Source organism: Danio rerio, chromosome 24 (genome assembly GCF_052040795.2).
Source record: "Danio rerio strain M-AB ecotype USA chromosome 24, GRCz13ab, whole genome shotgun sequence".
Lineage (NCBI taxonomy): Eukaryota > Metazoa > Chordata > Actinopteri > Cypriniformes > Danionidae > Danio > Danio rerio.
The window spans coordinates 31,468,168-31,485,562 of NC_141044.1; the positions used below are offsets into that span (position 1 = coordinate 31,468,168).

At 37.6% G+C, this 17,395-nt stretch overlaps 1 protein-coding gene and 1 long non-coding RNA gene across 2 annotated transcripts in view; both read right to left on the reverse strand.

The window, feature by feature from the left end:
- Positions 1 to 4,310: 4,310 nt before the first annotated feature.
- bcl2a (BCL2 apoptosis regulator a) overlaps positions 4,311 to 17,395 on the reverse strand; it is a 91,418-nt gene continuing 78,333 nt past the window's right edge. The window contains 1 exon segment of the mRNA NM_001030253.2: positions 4,311 to 4,830. Coding sequence (NP_001025424.1) covers positions 4,696 to 4,830 — 135 coding nt within the window. The 3' untranslated portion in view covers positions 4,311 to 4,695.
- LOC147838068 (uncharacterized) lies at positions 7,893 to 11,328 on the reverse strand. The gene is made up of 4 exons (XR_015525107.1): positions 11,286 to 11,328; positions 9,488 to 11,244; positions 8,855 to 9,060; positions 7,893 to 8,701 (listed from the first exon to the last, which is right to left on the reverse strand). It is a non-coding gene; the product is annotated as an uncharacterized LOC147838068 (long non-coding RNA).

The window sequence follows — 17,395 nt, forward strand, 5'->3', positions numbered from 1 at the left end:
ATTTTTAGAATAAGCCTGGGTTAAGACTGTATGGGAAACCTGTTTGAAAACAGTCAATTCAGACATAAAATGCCACATTTAAGCTTTAAAATGTTGATTTAAGAGAGTAAGATTTTGCTTTAACATGGTAAGGACACAGTTTAAAGGGGCCAATCACACAGAACACATTTTAAAAATGTTTAATAGCATCCCACACATGATTTTGGACTCTTAAAACACACAGGCGCTCTAGGCTGCATGTTTTTTGTCATCTCCTTCTCACTCGGTTCTGTGTGAATGACTCCTCACAATGCGAATATTTTTCATGCACACCCACAGTTTACATACAAAAACAATTCATCCACACATCCACCTACTAGACTGCATCCTTCCATTTCATCCTAGGGTGTGTTCACACTTGTAGTTCAGTTTTCTTTGTGGTTCTGGTTTGCTTAGCTTCCATGCTGCCATTTTTAAGATGAAACCTACAGTCGCAAAACAAAACAAGCAGCCTTTATGGAGTATATTTTGAGACAGAACGTCTAAAACAATGCTGTGTTTTCTGCTAAACGAGGTCATTGTGTGTGTCTATATGATATGGCATCAGTTCGCAATTGATCAAGAGCTTATAAAGGAGTCAAAACAGCAGTCGTATTAAATTTTAACTGAACCAAATCCGCCAAATGTGAACACATCCCTTAGTTAAAATGAAATCAAACTTCCACAACAAACAATCACTGCTCGGTTACATTTTTAAGAGGCATTCTTCTTAAAAGATGCAGTGAAATTGGATAAACCGTATTGCAAATAGAAATCACAGGTTGATGACAAAAAACCTCTCCTCGCACTTAAGCAGGCGCATCTAGATTCTAGATTGTAATAGAGCTCTCAGCTTCTCCTGACCTGAGGGAAAGCGAGACATTAGGAGTGGATGGACTAGTTCCGCTCCAGCAGTGGCAGTTTTTATGCTGGTTCATCCACGAGCAGCTTCAAACGGTGCAGAAACAGGGAGAAGCTCAACTCCACACCCTGTTCTCTTACACTGCTAGATCTTTAGCAGCTAAAGTAAAATGATCTTACAGTGTGAGTCCTCAAAACTTGCTTTAACATATTCTGATAGTCCTGCACCACCCGATAAAGGGGGCAGAAATATAGTAGATTATTAAATAGCGAACGCTTAATTTGTACCGCTACACATCACTCCAGAGAGCTGTGTTGATAGATAAAGTCACTCCCGATACGGATCCTTGGATCGAAGGTTGACTGGAATGAAAATAAGACTGTGAGGGGATGGAGTACACTTTGTGTTATACTATGGAGTCGTTAGCCAATAAAATACTGAAATATACATTCCACAGATTTCCAGTGGACAAAAAATATCAACAAATAGAAAAATAAAAAACAAAAATGTTTATGTTATATACTGAACCATGTACTGTACTTTTATCCATCACAGGCTGTTTTTCTGTTCACGTTAAATATTCTGTTTATTCTGTTTATGTAAGTCTTGTGCATCATTTGAAATTGAATTGAATTTATGAAACAGAATTGGAAGAAGTGAACTTAAATTCTGTGTAAGTGTTAAAGGGCACCCATTTTACCCCTTTTTCAAGATTTAAGATAATTATGTTGAGTCTCCAGAATCTGTCTGTTTAGTTTCAGCTCAAAACACCCATCAGGTCATTTATTTTAGCTTTCATAATATTAGAATTTTCTGCTTTAAACACAATGTAGCTGTTTTTGTTACCTGCGCCTTTGTTGCTAGTACTCCCCTCCCACCATTCCCACGTGCCTGTCAGAGTGTGCCTCAATTTCCGACTCGACTGCATCAGATAAACAGCACAGTAACAAACATGAAGGAAGCAGATCTCACGTAACGTTTGTGATACTACTACAGTAAGAAATTTCCCAATGATTATTTGATTTATTTGTTGTGGAGTAAATTCAAGTCTTTCTGCAACGATGAGTCACACACAATGTCGTCAAAATTAACTTGATTTAACGTCCACAAACCGGGATTAAAGCGTTTCCTTCTATAATTGTTCTGACATGCGGCTGTGGTGATAAAGACAGTAAAATCACTGTAATTCATTTCAAACGTGCATCATAAACTTGTAAAACTAATTCTTGATCACATTTGATGATGACTGATGATCACAGCGAGCTGAACAGATCTTTTAATCCCGGTGGCTTTGCGCAGGCTGTGTTTATACACATTACTGCAGAGAAATGTTAATACGCGACTGTCAATCAATTCAGTGGGCGGGGAAACCACACTTCTACGTCATGTTGCGGTGGGCCACAAAATGGGAGGGATTTGGATTCTATTTCAACGTCAGGAAACTTAAAAAAAAGACTTATTGTCTCTATATCACCCCAATATGACTGTGGAAACACTAAACTTACACACCTTTCTGTCCAAACAGCTTTAAAAAATATGATTTTCATCATAGGTGCCCTTTAGGTCTAAGTTTTATATATAAGAAACCAATGAACCCACCAATTATCCCACAAACTCAACTATTTAATAGAATAGAGTTAAATACCCAGGTTTTAACTGATTTTGTTTCAAATCAAAGTTTTTTATGATTTAACTTTTAGCTAGTTTGTTTACACTTTAACAAAGAATCTTTTAAATCCTTATGGGAAAAATGTCTTGGCTCTGCTTAAAATGTTAGCAGACACTATTACCCTCAATTTTAAATTAGTGAATTCCCCTTCCTGTCATTCCAATTCAATTTCATGTGAGACATGGCTAATTCAATTCAAATTCACACCAATGAACTGAAAAGATGCCAATTCTAAAATTTCAATTATAGTCTTTGCATTGTATTAAACATTCAATTTTGAGCTCATAAATGAAAACTAACTGAATGTACAAGACATGGAACAATTTCTGCACAGTCTTTGTTTGGTCTCATTGGTCTCCCTGGAAAAAAATCTACACCAGCGACTTTAATGAACATCTAAGAGCTGAAAAAATACTTCAGGACAAGCTGGTGTCTCAGTATCTTCCTGTGAAAGAGAAAATCAACCCTCCCATTGGAACATACGGCGGAAGAAGCGGTATAGCCCTAGATGGGTCTCTCAGGGATGGAAGCAGACGGATCGTATTTCTTTGGTTGTGGGAGCATCCAAAAATCTACAGCTCACAAGGGGTCTGCAGTCTACTAAGCCAAAAAGATAACATTGGGGAGGGAAAACCGATACACCTGGGCCATGTATTACATAGTCTGCTGTGTACAGAGTCTTTTCAAAGCCCTACATACCTATCATTCCAATCTGAATGAACTTCTGCTTCCAGCTGCCACCTGCCTGTTTCATCTTCATATATCTCCACACACACACACCTGGTTGAGCTCTCCACGCTCCCCACCAGAACTCAACCAAGTCTAGCTTTCTCAACATGAACTATTTACAAACTCACAACTACACGTACAAGGACATTACACATACATTGGTAACACTTTATTTTGATGGTCAATTTGAGTTTTAGTAGACTGTCTACTTAATATATGTTGATACTGCTGCTAAACAAACATTTAATTGACTGTAAGAAACTTTGCAAGTGCATGTCAACTTACACTAACTGTCTACTTATAATCTAATGAGAATTAGTTGCAATGTAACTTAAATTCAACAAACGGACCATCAAAATAAAGTGTAACACATACATTTTGCCCTCAAGAAATGGAATTAAACATTGTAACTTCTTTAACCAGTCAAACCAGAAAAATAAATATGTACAAAAAAGTGGGGGGAAAATGCACGTGAATATAAAATATTCAAAAGGAAAGCCTACAGAAGTCTTCCAGTCTTTACATTCAAGATGGGCCAATCAGGTTAAAAGAATTTGTGACCCATTCTGGCCCATGGCATCAGGATAGCTTTGTTCAGTCTGGTTGTCGGCATGTTCTTTACGTTTCCCAGTAAGACAAAGAATAAATCAAAGAGGACATTTTAAATGAGGAATGCTCGACATCTGTTGTTTTGAGGGAAGATCTCAAGAGGTCCATCCAGTAAGGGACAGAAATAAAAAATAAAAAAAAAGAAAACACAGCCAATCATCAAAAAAAAGTTGGGTGACTGAGTTTAAAATTCCATCATGCAGTAAAATGTATCTGAAGAGTCTTTTTCTCCACACATGCAGATAGTGGAGAAGTTATTTACATTCACGCCGGCAAACCTTTTTGTTTTCCTCTCGCCTTTTTTTTTCTTTTTAAGGATTCATGCTACAAAATGCCAAAAACCTGATATCAAAATGTCAAAAAGCACAATCTTAAGTTTTAAAAATCTTTTTGTACTTGTTTTGCACATAAAAAAAAACAAACTTTGAAGATAAAAGTTTTTTTTTTTTTGTATTTTTGCATCCATATGAAGAATGTGAGCATGTGTGCACGTGTTTTGTGTGTCGATCTCTGTGCGAGTGCAACTGTACATGGCAGTGACGAGCATCACAGTCAAAAGTGTGGCAGCGCTCCTGCGAGTCCTCATTCTGTATTCTTTTTCTTTGCGTTTCTTCACTCCAGAGAGGGTGATAGAGCATGAGCGCCGCTGCTCCCGCGGCTGGAGGGCCATCGGATCAGCGGCGGCCTTTGAAGGGCACTGGAGCCGAGCTTAGCGGGGCAGTGCAGCGCTGAAAGATGCTTTGATAAGCTGAAGAGGAGAGACAGGCAGAGAAAGTGAAATAGATTGGCATGGAGACCGCAGAGGCTGTCACTTCTGAGCAAAAAAGGCTCCGATGGTCACTCCTGCCAAGCCCAGCGCCGCCAAGCCGAGCACTTTTGTTAGGTATGAAAACGGGTGGAACACAGAGTCTCTCTGCTGACCGTACATCTCCACGAAGGCATCCTGAAAGAGAAACAGAAGGGTATTAGGAGCAGACAATTACAAATCACATTATTGCACTAGTGAAAATGAGCAAAGCATGGATAATAAATGCCAAATAAATCAAATTAAATGTTTGTTTGTTTGTGGAATGACCACCAAACTTGCAGCAAATTTCCTATGTATGTATCTATTTTATACCCTTTGCTTGCCCCTGCGGTCTATGGTGCATGAAACTGCTAAATGAATTAAGGTAAAATGGGTTGTTATTACAGTCTTACAGAATCTTTGATTAGATTCGATTTGCCTCAACATTACTGTGATAATTCTAACAAATATTTAAATAATTATATATAAATAAAGTATTTTTTTAAAATAAAGTATGGTTCTATGATTTAGCCTATTTATGTTTGCATAGACACTCAAATGTAAAATACTGGTGTACTGACAGCATCTAATTATACAGTATTTAGTTATACAGTTACTCATTTTCTTTCATCTGCATTGTTACAGATTGAGCGGATAAGGGTCATATTTTCACACATTAACAAATTAAATTCTCTTCTGTACATAACAAAAGGGTGTATGCAGCAAAACATTGGCATTTAAATTGCTTTGGGTATGGCTTGTGCATTTTTGTAATTGTACACTGCCTGACAAAAGTCTTGTAAAGGATCCCAGTTTTAAGAGCAACAAATAATAACTTGACTTCTAGTTGATCATTTGGAAAAGTGGCAGAAAGTAGATTTTTTTCGATGAATCATCTGTTCATCTGCATTCAATTCATCAGAAATACTGCAGAAGACTTACTGCAACCCACATGGACCCAAGATTCTCAGACAAATTAGTCAAGTTTGGTTGAAGGAAAAATCATGGTTTGGGGTAACATTCAGTATTGAGGCATGTGAGAGATCTGCAGAGTGGATGGCAACAACAACAGCCTGAGGTATCAAGACATTTGTGCTGCTCATTACATTGCAAATCACAGGAGAGGGCAAATTCTTCAGCAGGATAGCGCTCCTTCTCATACTCAAGTGGTGCTCGCTGCAGAGCCATTTGAGGAGAGGTGAGCTCCAGAGAGGGGGAGCTTAAGCTTGAGCTCCACCTTTTTTGCACTTCTTCTACGAGTGATGTCACTGGGGTTAGGGTTAGGGGTGGGGTTGGTGTACGCATTAAAACAGCTTACAGGAGGAGGAGCGACAGCTCATGCTCCCCCTCTCTGGAGCTCACCTCTCCTCAAATGGCTCTGCAGCGAGCACCCTCTCCTCATACTTCAGCCTTCACATCAAAGTTCCTGAAAGCAAAGAAGATCAAGGTGCTCCAGGATTGGCCAGCCCAGTCACCAGACATGAGCATTATTGAGCATGTCTGGGATAAGATGAAGTAGGATGCAAAGAATCTTGATGAACTCTGGGAGTCCTGCAAGATAGCTTTCTTTGCCATTTCAGATGACTTTATTAATACCTTTTTTGAGTCATTGCAGGGATGTAGTCGTCCAAGCTCATGGGAGTCATACACAATATTGATTCTTTATTAACTGCACCATGACTTTATATTCTATACTGGACATTATTTCTGTTAAATTACAAAGGTTTTGTTCAAGCATAAAGTCAGACCTTCCTGTCCTAATTAAATTAACTACAAATCAAGGCATGATCATATTTATTTTGGTAAAATAAGCATAATCTAGAGGTCTTTGTTTTTCATATAAGCCCATTCTGATACCAAATGATCAACTAGAAGTCAAGTTATTATTTGTTGATCCTAAAACTTGGATAGGCTCAAAACTTTTGTCAGGTAGTGTACTGTAGGTGTTGCTTTTCTTTATACTGTAGATATTTTTCAGATGCATCTTTAGGTTCAGATATACAGTAGGGGTAAAATGTAAAGTAAAGTACCAAAATATAAAAATAACTAATTGCTAAAATAGCAGTTTGTATTTTGGGGCTGCGCTGTGATTCTTAAAGAGACTGCTATAATAAGCTTTTAAAGGATTCTTGTTCCAACAATGCAAGATATTTTCAGGTATATAAACCACTATCTTCCTAGTACCGGATTGCAGCTGGAAGGGCATCTGCTAAAAACATATGCTGAAATAGTTGGCGGTTCATACCACTGTGGCGACCTCTGTTAAATAAAGGAACTATGCCGAAGTAAATTGAATGAATGAATGAATAAATAAATCACTATCAAACTTAAAGACATTGATCTTCTGTAAATAATGGCAAACATGCACAATTCTCAGGAACAATTCTCTTAAACAAGACACACAGTCATTTATTAACAAAAAACCATTTGAGAAACCAACATATATATTTCAGGTCAAATATGCACACAAAATGATTTCCAAGAATTGAAATGTGGATATTAATACACACTTCAATCAAATCATTGGATTATCAATTACCAAATGAATCATTATTTAAAGCCCTAATTCTGCCAAAAGACGAAAAGGCAACAAGCACACAAATCTATGTCACACATTTATCACCGTCTGATAGAAAGGTCTGTAATGTGTAGTGTATCTAATTGCCATGTATAGGGAAATTAGGCATTTCGCTAGGGTGTCTGAAACGACTGCATCCCTCCTCTTCAACAGACACTCCACATCTGTGTATACAAATTCCTCCGGGACGCCGTCCAGCCCGGAGAGAGAAGCACGTCGAGCGAAAGAGGGGGCAAGCACAAAGAAGACAGCTCAAATCCACAACATTGAGCCCACTCACAGAGGAAGAGGAGGAGGAAATAGGGAAATAAAGGAAGAAGAGTGTATAAACCAGAGTCTCTATGCCAGGACTTCCACTGTCTCATCACTCCTACGCACAGACGCCGTTTCCTTCTCCACTAAAGTAAAACATCTTTCATGCATCTGTATAACCAAATCCTACAATCTGCATTTGGCATGATGAAACGACAGAGTTCTTGTTTACACGTCCATTTATAAAAAAATAATTAGGTTGTTTCCCCAGAGCTGGCGGTGTAAATGAATAGTATGGGACAGTCCCTTTCGAAATTAACTTCCAGGAGAATTCACAGCCGTAGGTCACGGACACGACAAAACATTGCTGATGCAATCAAATGATACCATCGATTTGTCTCGATCTTCAGGCTGTTGGTGAAGCAGCGTGAGGGATTGGCCCCCTGCGTAAACAAGAAGGTGTTTGTGAACGTGTGAATGTGTCTTTGCATTTACGTGTATGCGGTGTGAGTGTGCCTCCACTGGTGTTTTTGGGTTTAATCAAAGACCCCCAGCAGGATCCACCAAGGTGCAGGGTTTTTGGGAGGAATGTGAATATCAGAATCGATAGTCAATGGCTGACTCTCAAAAAAACAAAAACAACTAAAACATTGATAGTGTTTACTGCACTACTGTTCACTGATTCCACTGAATCCATGTTTGGAAACATACAGTGTGGTCTGATTCATGAACAAATGACTCTTATGAGGTGGTTCATTTTATTTAAGTCAAACATATTTACGTGAACTGATTTGCACTCAGATTTTATTAAAATACTAAACAAATGACTTTTTGTGTGCTATAGTTCCTTTTAATGAATCAAACATGTAGAGTTGAACAGTATAGTCTGATTCCTGAAGCATGTCCTGAAGTTAAACAATGATTTTTAATGCATTTTATTGATTATTGGATAATGTGGCTGATTTATTGAACCGCAATTTAGATTTTTAGGAAAGCATACTTAAAATTAACCATGAATCTTACAGTATATGTAGACATAAAATCATTGTGGTGGCTTGAGAAAGCCAATATACTGTTATACAACATATTCTTCCGTCTTCTTTTTCTTAGACTATTTTAAGAACGCATCACCTCCGACACCGTTCATACTACAACCACCAAACTAACTCCAAACTGGTCTGACTCGAGTTGCTATTGCTTTTCCATGTGATCGAACTTACGGTTTTCCAAAAACTAACCCGGAAAATTCAAAAAAGTCCCACTGACTTAACATTGGACCAAACTCTCTGACCTCATTACTTTCCGCCAGACTGTCAAATAGACTAAAGGTTACGCTCATTAAACTCAGACTACCAATCTGCCAACCACCGATCCCGTTTAACTAATTAGCCACAGCCTAGCAACCACTTACAGCACCATAGCAACTGTCCCATAGACTTCTATTGCAAAAAAACTGCCATTGACTTTACACTGGACATACTAAAAACACACCAAAATCATACCAGCAATATACTAATCTATAGAAACATACTAACGACAATCATTCTAGAAACATACTGTACTAACAACAATCATTCTAGAAACATACTGTACTAACAACAATCATTCTAGAAACATACTAACGACAATCATTCTAGAAACATACTAACGACAATCATTCTAGAAACATACTAACGACAATCATTCTAGAAACATACTAACAACAATCATTCTAGAAACATACTAACGACAATCATTCTAGAAACATACTAACGACAATCATTCTAGAAACATACTAACGACAATCATTCTAGAAACATACCAACGACAATCATTCTAGAAACATACCAACGACAATCATTCTAGAAACATACTAACGACAATCATTCTAGAAACATACTAACGACAATCATTCTAGAAACATACTAACGACAATCATTCTAGAAACATACTAACGACAATCATTCTAGAAACATACTAACGACAATCATTCTAGAAACATACCAACGACAATCATTCTAGAAACATACTAACGACAATCATTCTAGAAACATACTAACGACAATCATTCTAGAAACATACTAACGACAATCATTCTAGAAACATACTAACGACAATCATTATAGCAACATGCTAATTTATACTAAAAACATACTAGCAAACATGCTAATTCATACTAAATTTATGCTAACAACATGCTAGTTTATACTAGAAACATGCTAGCAACAGGCTAATTCATATTAGAACCATGCTAATAATATGCTAATTGGTGTTAGAAACATACTAGCAACATGCTAATTCATGCTAGAACCATGCTAAATTATGTTAGCAACCACTCAGAACAAACTAGCAACCACCTTGCAACAAACATGCCTACGTAAACATGCCAACTAACATATACCTGGTTCTGACTGTTTTAAACTTTGTAAACTATTTCAATTATTTAAACTTTTAAGCTTCAAACTTTCAGACGAGGCTTTCTCAAGCTACCATAAAGTTTGCGAGCTTTTCTAGTTGTAGTTACTGACTTTTAAAAAAATGTATAATGTTAACACATTTCTTGTTAAGTAGCTTTAATTTACAGTTATGGACAACTGAGAAATATTAAAAATGCCTTTACACACCTAAATATAGGTCTATAATCAGTTTTTGAATTTGTTATACGGTATATCTGTCCTTCTGAAAACAGAAATAATAAAAATTGAATGTCAATTTTGAAACGCTTCCTAAAATCTTTAAGATACATAACTGAGGTAAAAGAATCCTTAAGAGGAATATCCTTTAGCATCCTTTGGATCTTCATCCTAAAACACAAGCAAGCATCTGTGTGTGAGTATCTGGATCTCCAGATCCCCATGCAGCACACAGTTCCCTACTTAATAAGTAAAGCTCTGGTTTTATTGTGGCTGACAGCGGTGCGTGATCATCCTGCAGGCGCTGCTTGGGTTTGGGATGGCCCAGTGAGGGGGCTGCCTTGCGCCCAACTGTTTGGATTACATTATTCTGTATTTCACGGCCAAGAGAACTTCAGTCGAAGAGAGTAAGAGAGAGAGAAAGCAATGCAATGCAGCCTATGTGAATTTCCAGCACATCATGCTGAGACACAAGAGCTACTGAATCCAGAAACATAAGATGCAACTGGCCGTGGCTTGACAGGTACACAGGAACACAGAGACACGAAGAGCCGCTTTCTCAGGTTTTTAAGATTAAAATATGCTGATGCAACATAAAGAAGTGAACTGTGTAAAAGATTATGGAATCATTATTTATTTATTAGTTTTTGGTAGATTGACCAATGGATATTCAGTGTCTTCACAAACGAAGATGTTTTGAAAGATGTTGGAAACTTGTAACCATTGACATCCATAGTAAAAAAAATGCTACGGAATTCGATAGTTACAGGTTTCCACAATTCTTCAAAACATCTTCTTTTGTGTTTAAAAGATTAAATAACTCAAACTGGTTTAAAACAAGGGTGCATGGTGGCTCTGTGGTTAGCACTGTCGCCTTATAGCAAGAAGGTCGCTGGTTCGAGCCTCGGCTGGGTCAGTTGGCATTCCTGTGTGGAGTTTGCATGTTGTCCCCTCGTGTTGGTATGGGTTTCCTCCCCTGCTCTGGTTCCCCCCACAGTCCAAACACATGCACTAAAGGTGAACAGAACAAACCAAACTGGCTGTTGTGTATGAGTGTGTGTAATTGCAAGATTGTATGGGTGTTTACGAGTAGGGTTGCGGCTGGAAGGCATTTGTTTTGCCCAAAAACTTATGCTAGAATAGTTGGCGGCTAATTGCTCTGTGGCAACCCTTTAATAAATAAGTGACTAAGCTGAAAGAACATGAATGAATGAATAAATGGTTTGAAACAAGGGTGAGCAAATGATGGCAGAAATTTCATTTATGGGTTAAAAAGTGTTTTAAGAGTTATGAATTATTTTACATTTTTATTGACAAATTGTTTTGTAATTGTGATTATAGTGGAGTGTAAAACAGTATAGTTATATAACTATCGATGTTTTAAGTTTTGTTTGAATTTTCATTAAAGATTTAGTCATTTGCTTGTAATTTTAAAGGTATGCAGAAAATTATTTTTTTAAGTAAAGGGTCAGTATTTGGTCAAAGTTGTGTAAAGATCTTCATGTTTTTTTAAATTTCTCTAGCAAAAGAATGAAAAGATATTCAGAATTTAAATATCCTCTTATGAATTTGAGGATCAAATTAGCATATCAGAATGATTTAAAAGCATCATGTTACATTAAAGACTGAAACAATGATGCTTTTAAAATATAGAAAAATGCACTTTATATTTACACCTGCCAACATTTGTCTCTAAAATTCCTGGAGACCAGGGCGGTGGGGGGATGGGGGGCAGCAGTGTGTGTTTGTCTGAATAACAGTTGAGAATCGGGTTAGTAACTGTACTATAGTGTTAGTGTTTCGAGCGGCAGCTGCCATCGGATACTATACGATATATTTGTTACAGACTGTACCAAAAAGCTGAGGGTTGTGGAGGCAGGGTGAAATAACAAAAATTTTCCGGAAGAAATAACAAAATGAGCGAGAGGTGGGAGATGGGTCTAAAATACGGGAGATTCCTGGGAAAAACGGAAGTGTTAGCAGGTATGTTTACAGTGCATTAATATCATTTCAGTATTTTTAGTTTACTTTTTACAGTTGAAGTCAGAATTATTAGACTTCCTGATTTATTAGTTCCACTGTATATTTTCCCCCAATTTATGTTTAAAAAGGGAACATTTTTAAACATAAAAGTTGTAATAACTAATCTAATGACTTATTTATTTCAAATTTGCCATGATGACAGTAAATAACATCTTAATAAATATTTTTCAAGATGCTAGTAGTATTTAGTCTAAACTGCAATTTAAATGTTTAACTAGGTTAATTAGGCAAGTTAAGATAAGCACATCATGACTTTCCCCAAGTATGATGCACTTCTGGATTAACATCTACTGTATGTCGATCCTGGAACATCATTTTGGTTGGAAAATGTAATCCATACTTATTCCCCACCCCTAAACCCATCCATAACTGTAAATTATTCCCAAAATAAGAGGGAAATAATAGTTGCATAACAATAATATACAAATGTATAAAGCTAACCGTAAACCTAAACTTAACATAAATGATAAACATATTTCTTAATTCTGATTGGCTGATTTGAATGTTGTTTCAGGATCAACACAGATATTAATCAAGAAGCAAGTCATACTTGGTGAAATCAGGATGGCAGTTAGGGTAATTAGGCCTAATGGTCATTGCCTAATGGTGGTTTATTCTCCAGACAGTTAACAATAGCTGAAGAGCTAATGATATTGACATTAAAATGGTTTTAAATAAATAAAAAACTGCTTTTATTCTAGCTGAAATAAAACAAATAAGATTTTCTCCAGAAGAAAAAATATTATCGGAAATACTGTGAAAATTCTTTTGCACCGCTAAACATCATTTGGGAAATATTTGAAAAAGAAAAGGAAATCACAGGAGGGTGAATAATTTCGACTTCAACTGTATGTGCAAATGCATTGCAATATCTCTGCACGTCCTTTGTATACAACACAGAGCCAAACAATACAGTTCGAGGACACACCGGGAGATGAGAAAGGTAGAATCAAACTTGGGTTTGGCCCAAGCAATCAACCTTAATGCCATCTGCTCTCACACAGGAGCTCCGGCAGGTGTGCACATCCTCTAGCAACAAGCAATCTGAGCAAATCACAAATCAATCCGCGATGATCCAACAGCCCAAGCTGCCGCAAATCTCCTTTATTCCCTTCCTTCACAGAAGCAAAGTCACGCTTTCTTCCACTTTACGCCATGTAGCGAGTTAAGTATATTTAACCATGACACAAAACCCAGACTCGATGTTTGTTTGCACCACTAACAATGGCTGCCAGCCTTATTATCAGGAGAAAACCTCCTCGCTATCTCTCAAGACGTTTCCGCTGTGCTCTTTCTGCATTTATCTATCTCCATCTCTCTCTTTCTGTTTCCGTCCATCTGTCTGTCTGTCTGTGCAGGTTATAAAAGCACCAGGCACTGAGCAACGAGGAAAAGCAGGGAGGGAAGGATGGAGGTGACAGATATGACTAAAAGAGGGCTGTAACAATAGCATGAAATGAGCCCACAATACATCCTAATAAGAGCCACAGGAATTAGTGCCAGTGGAGATGTCAGCCTGCACGGGACGAGGTGTCATCGCGGGCTCGTCTCACTGGCGCCGGCGTGATGAGGGCATAAACGAGGGCCCCGGCTGCCCCATCAGCACTGGAGGTGACAGGGCTGAGCCGGGAGGTGTTGACGGCCACGTGTCCACATCCCTGTTTGCTCTCGTTTTTTTTCTCCCGCATCGGTAAACATCCTCATTAGAGAAGCTTCCGCCCTGTGTTTGAACAGACTCTTGCCTGTTTGCCCAAGGCCTTTGTTAATGGCCTCCAAAAAGCATGCAGACGCGAGCAGATGAGACGTGATTATGGCTAGTAGTTGTGCACTGACTTGGTAATCGTATGATCAAAAAAAGCAGCATATGCATGAATGATGTCCAACGGCTCTTAGAGTTGTGAAATGTAGTATCTTTTTTTTCTCATCTCTATTTCTGTCTTTCCTGTAGAGTGTCAGACGCAACAGTGTCTTGGCTGAACATCTTAGTGGCCCTGAATGCCCTCAAAAAGACACAAAGTAGAGAGTACCAACGGTCTAACAGACTTTCTGTGGTTGAGGTGGTTTGGAGGAGCTTTGGCAGTTTGAGGATGGAAATTAAAAGGTTGGTTAATGAGATTAAATATGCGCACGCTGGGGTGATACTTAGTTGTCAGATCACCTTTTGAACGCTTTAAGAGTTATTCAAATTTGATTAATAATTTATTATGATGTCATTCTTAATCCATCTATTTAGGTCTGATATAATGCGTCAGTTTCTGGGTCCAAACACTGTAAGGAGCTTGCACACCTGTTGCGCCACGCCACATATTTTAAAGTTGTAAACATAGATTTCTATCAGGGTAAAATTATCAGTGTCTCACAGCTACGAATCAGAACAAAATTTCTTCGGAAGCGCCAGAGCGCCATCTGCAGTTTCATATGAAATAACATGCGAATATCCGAGTACGGTGTGCGTTACTTTCAACTTCCATACTTTATAAATTTATAAACTTTGTTCAGACTTAACAAATAGTACTTATATAATCTTACAGTAGGGGTGGGCAGTATGTAGGCATGGGACGATAACCATTTTCAAGGTTTACCGCGGTTGGAAAAAGTCATGGTTTTAAAAATGACAAAATTTCCTGTACTACCATTCTTAAGGTATGTGAAAGATTTTTATTTACATTTACAAGTCTATACAAAATTTAGCATTTTAACCATTAGTAGACCTACACATGGGTCTAATATTATTATTGTTGCTTTACCATATTTTTGAAAAATAACAATAATAATAGCCTACACATATTAACCTTTATTTTACATCTACAGAATCGTGAGGAATTGTCATCTTGATTTTAAGCAAAAAAAATCGTGATTTTTCACTTTAGCAGCCCTATTAATAATAAATTTCAATACATAGTAGGCAATAGGTACCTACCTATACCTGTAAATAGGTAGTTATTGAAGAAAAACTCAACAAAAAGTGTGTTAAATAATATAACCAACCTAAATACAGTTGATGTCAGAATTATTAGTCCCAATTTAAATTTTTTGTTCTTTTATAAATATTTCCCAAATAATGTTTAACAGAGCAAAGACATTTTCACAAAATATCTAGTAAAATATTATTTACTGTCATCATGGCAAAGATCAAATTAATCAATTATTAGAAATGAGTTATTAAAACTAATATGTTTAGAAATGTGTTCTCTCCATTAAACAGAAATTGGGGGGAAAAAAATAAACGGGGGCTAATAGTTCTGACTTCAACTGTACTTCACAAATAGAAATGACTTTAAAAGGACACTTTATTTAATTCTTTATTTTTCATTTTTATTTGAACATTGATAATTGTAGTAGGGATGAATGATGCTGATTTTTTAAAGCTTATTTTTTCTTTTTCTGCATATGTACTTTTGAGAAGTATTTTTTATTTAAATTCTCTATGTGTGGACACATTTTTTTTATCATAATATCTAAGTTGACATACTTTCACAGGTGAAAGAAATGTGTAACCACATGTTATAATCACCAGCGATGTAACCCTTAGATCAGGGGTGTCAACTCCTCTAGGGCCGCAGCTCTGTACAGTTTAATTCCAACCTTGCTCCAACACAATTACCTGCACGTTGCAAACAAGCCTGAAGGACTTAATTAGTTTGATTAGGTGTGTTTAATTAGGGTTGGAATTAAACTGTGCAGAGCTGCTGTCCACCAGGAACTGAGTTTGACACCTGTGCCTTAGACCGCTGGAGAACACTTCCTGTCATTCACATTAACTATATATCCCATTTCGCACTGCACTCACACACCAGTTCCAGGTCATCCCTTGATTACACACACACACACACACACACACACACACACACACACACACACACACACACACACACACACACACACACACACACACACACACACAGCTGAAGCTCGTGAATACTGATTACTTGGACTACAAATACAGCACACACACACACATACACACGACCAGCACTGAGTATCGTTTCCAGAGTGTACATTTCAAAGTGTTTACTTTGTCTTGCCTTACAGTGTTTTTGACCCCGTGTTTGTTTACTGCTAAATTTTCTTTTGCTGCCTCGACCTCTTCACTTGTGACTTCGACTATTATTTTGGTTTGCCCTTATGCTACTATTTGTCCCTGTTTTGCTTGACTAATCTTAAATAAAATGCCTTTAGACCCGCACCTATGTTGCCACCCTGAGTCACTTGTTACACCACTTAAAAACTTTTACATTTCCCTCAGTCTACATATAATTTATCCACACCCACTCATTAAAAAATATGTTTGCTACTTTACTTCATGGTAGCAGTATTTACACCATCATACACCATAGACCAGGGGTATCCAAACTCGGTCCTGGAGGGCCGGTGTCCTACATATTTTAGTTCCAACCCAAATTAAACACATCTGAACCAGCTAATCAAGATCTTTCCAGGTATACTAGAAACTTTCAGGCAGGTGTGTTGGAGGAAGCTGGAGCTAAACTATTGCGGACACCGGCCCTCCAGGACTGAGTTTGGACATCCCTGCCAGAGACCTAGCCAACAGAGTGCTTTAATACTATTGAAAATCATGACCAAAATGTTTGTATCCATGCCTAGTCTCAGACTGTCTAAATATAAATATAAAATATTACTGTCTGCAATGCAGCAAGGCTAGAGACTGTAGTGAACTCCATGGTGTTGTAAATGATTCGCTTTAATGTGTCATATGACTGAACAGTGGCCATGAATGACTAGTTTCTTAATTCAAATGAATGGTTTGGACCCAGAACGTTTAATTTAACAAGCTGAAAAACAATTTCATTCAGTTTTGGAACACAAAAGCAGATATTTTAGAGACCCCTGAGGGCTTGTACACACAGAGATGCGTTTTGTTCAAATCTTACAGGCATTTTGGGAGTTTTTGTGCAAGCACTGTACAGCCAATACACATATTTAGTGTAACCATGATGTCATTATGCCCCTGTCTGACAACGCTATCATGTAACAGCAGCAATAATGGCAGACTATATGCAAGGTTCATGCACATGCTTTACATTTTCTTCTCTGCTTTTAGTGTATCTCTTTTACAGAATTAAAGCATGACATAGGGATCTGGCTTGCATAATGCATTGTTTTGAGTCAGTGCTTCCATATGTAATGTAATGTATTCCATGTGATTCCAGTGCCTTCATTTGGGTTTTCTGAAGCAACGTGAATGCTTTGTTAGGAAAAATGTCCTTATTTACTT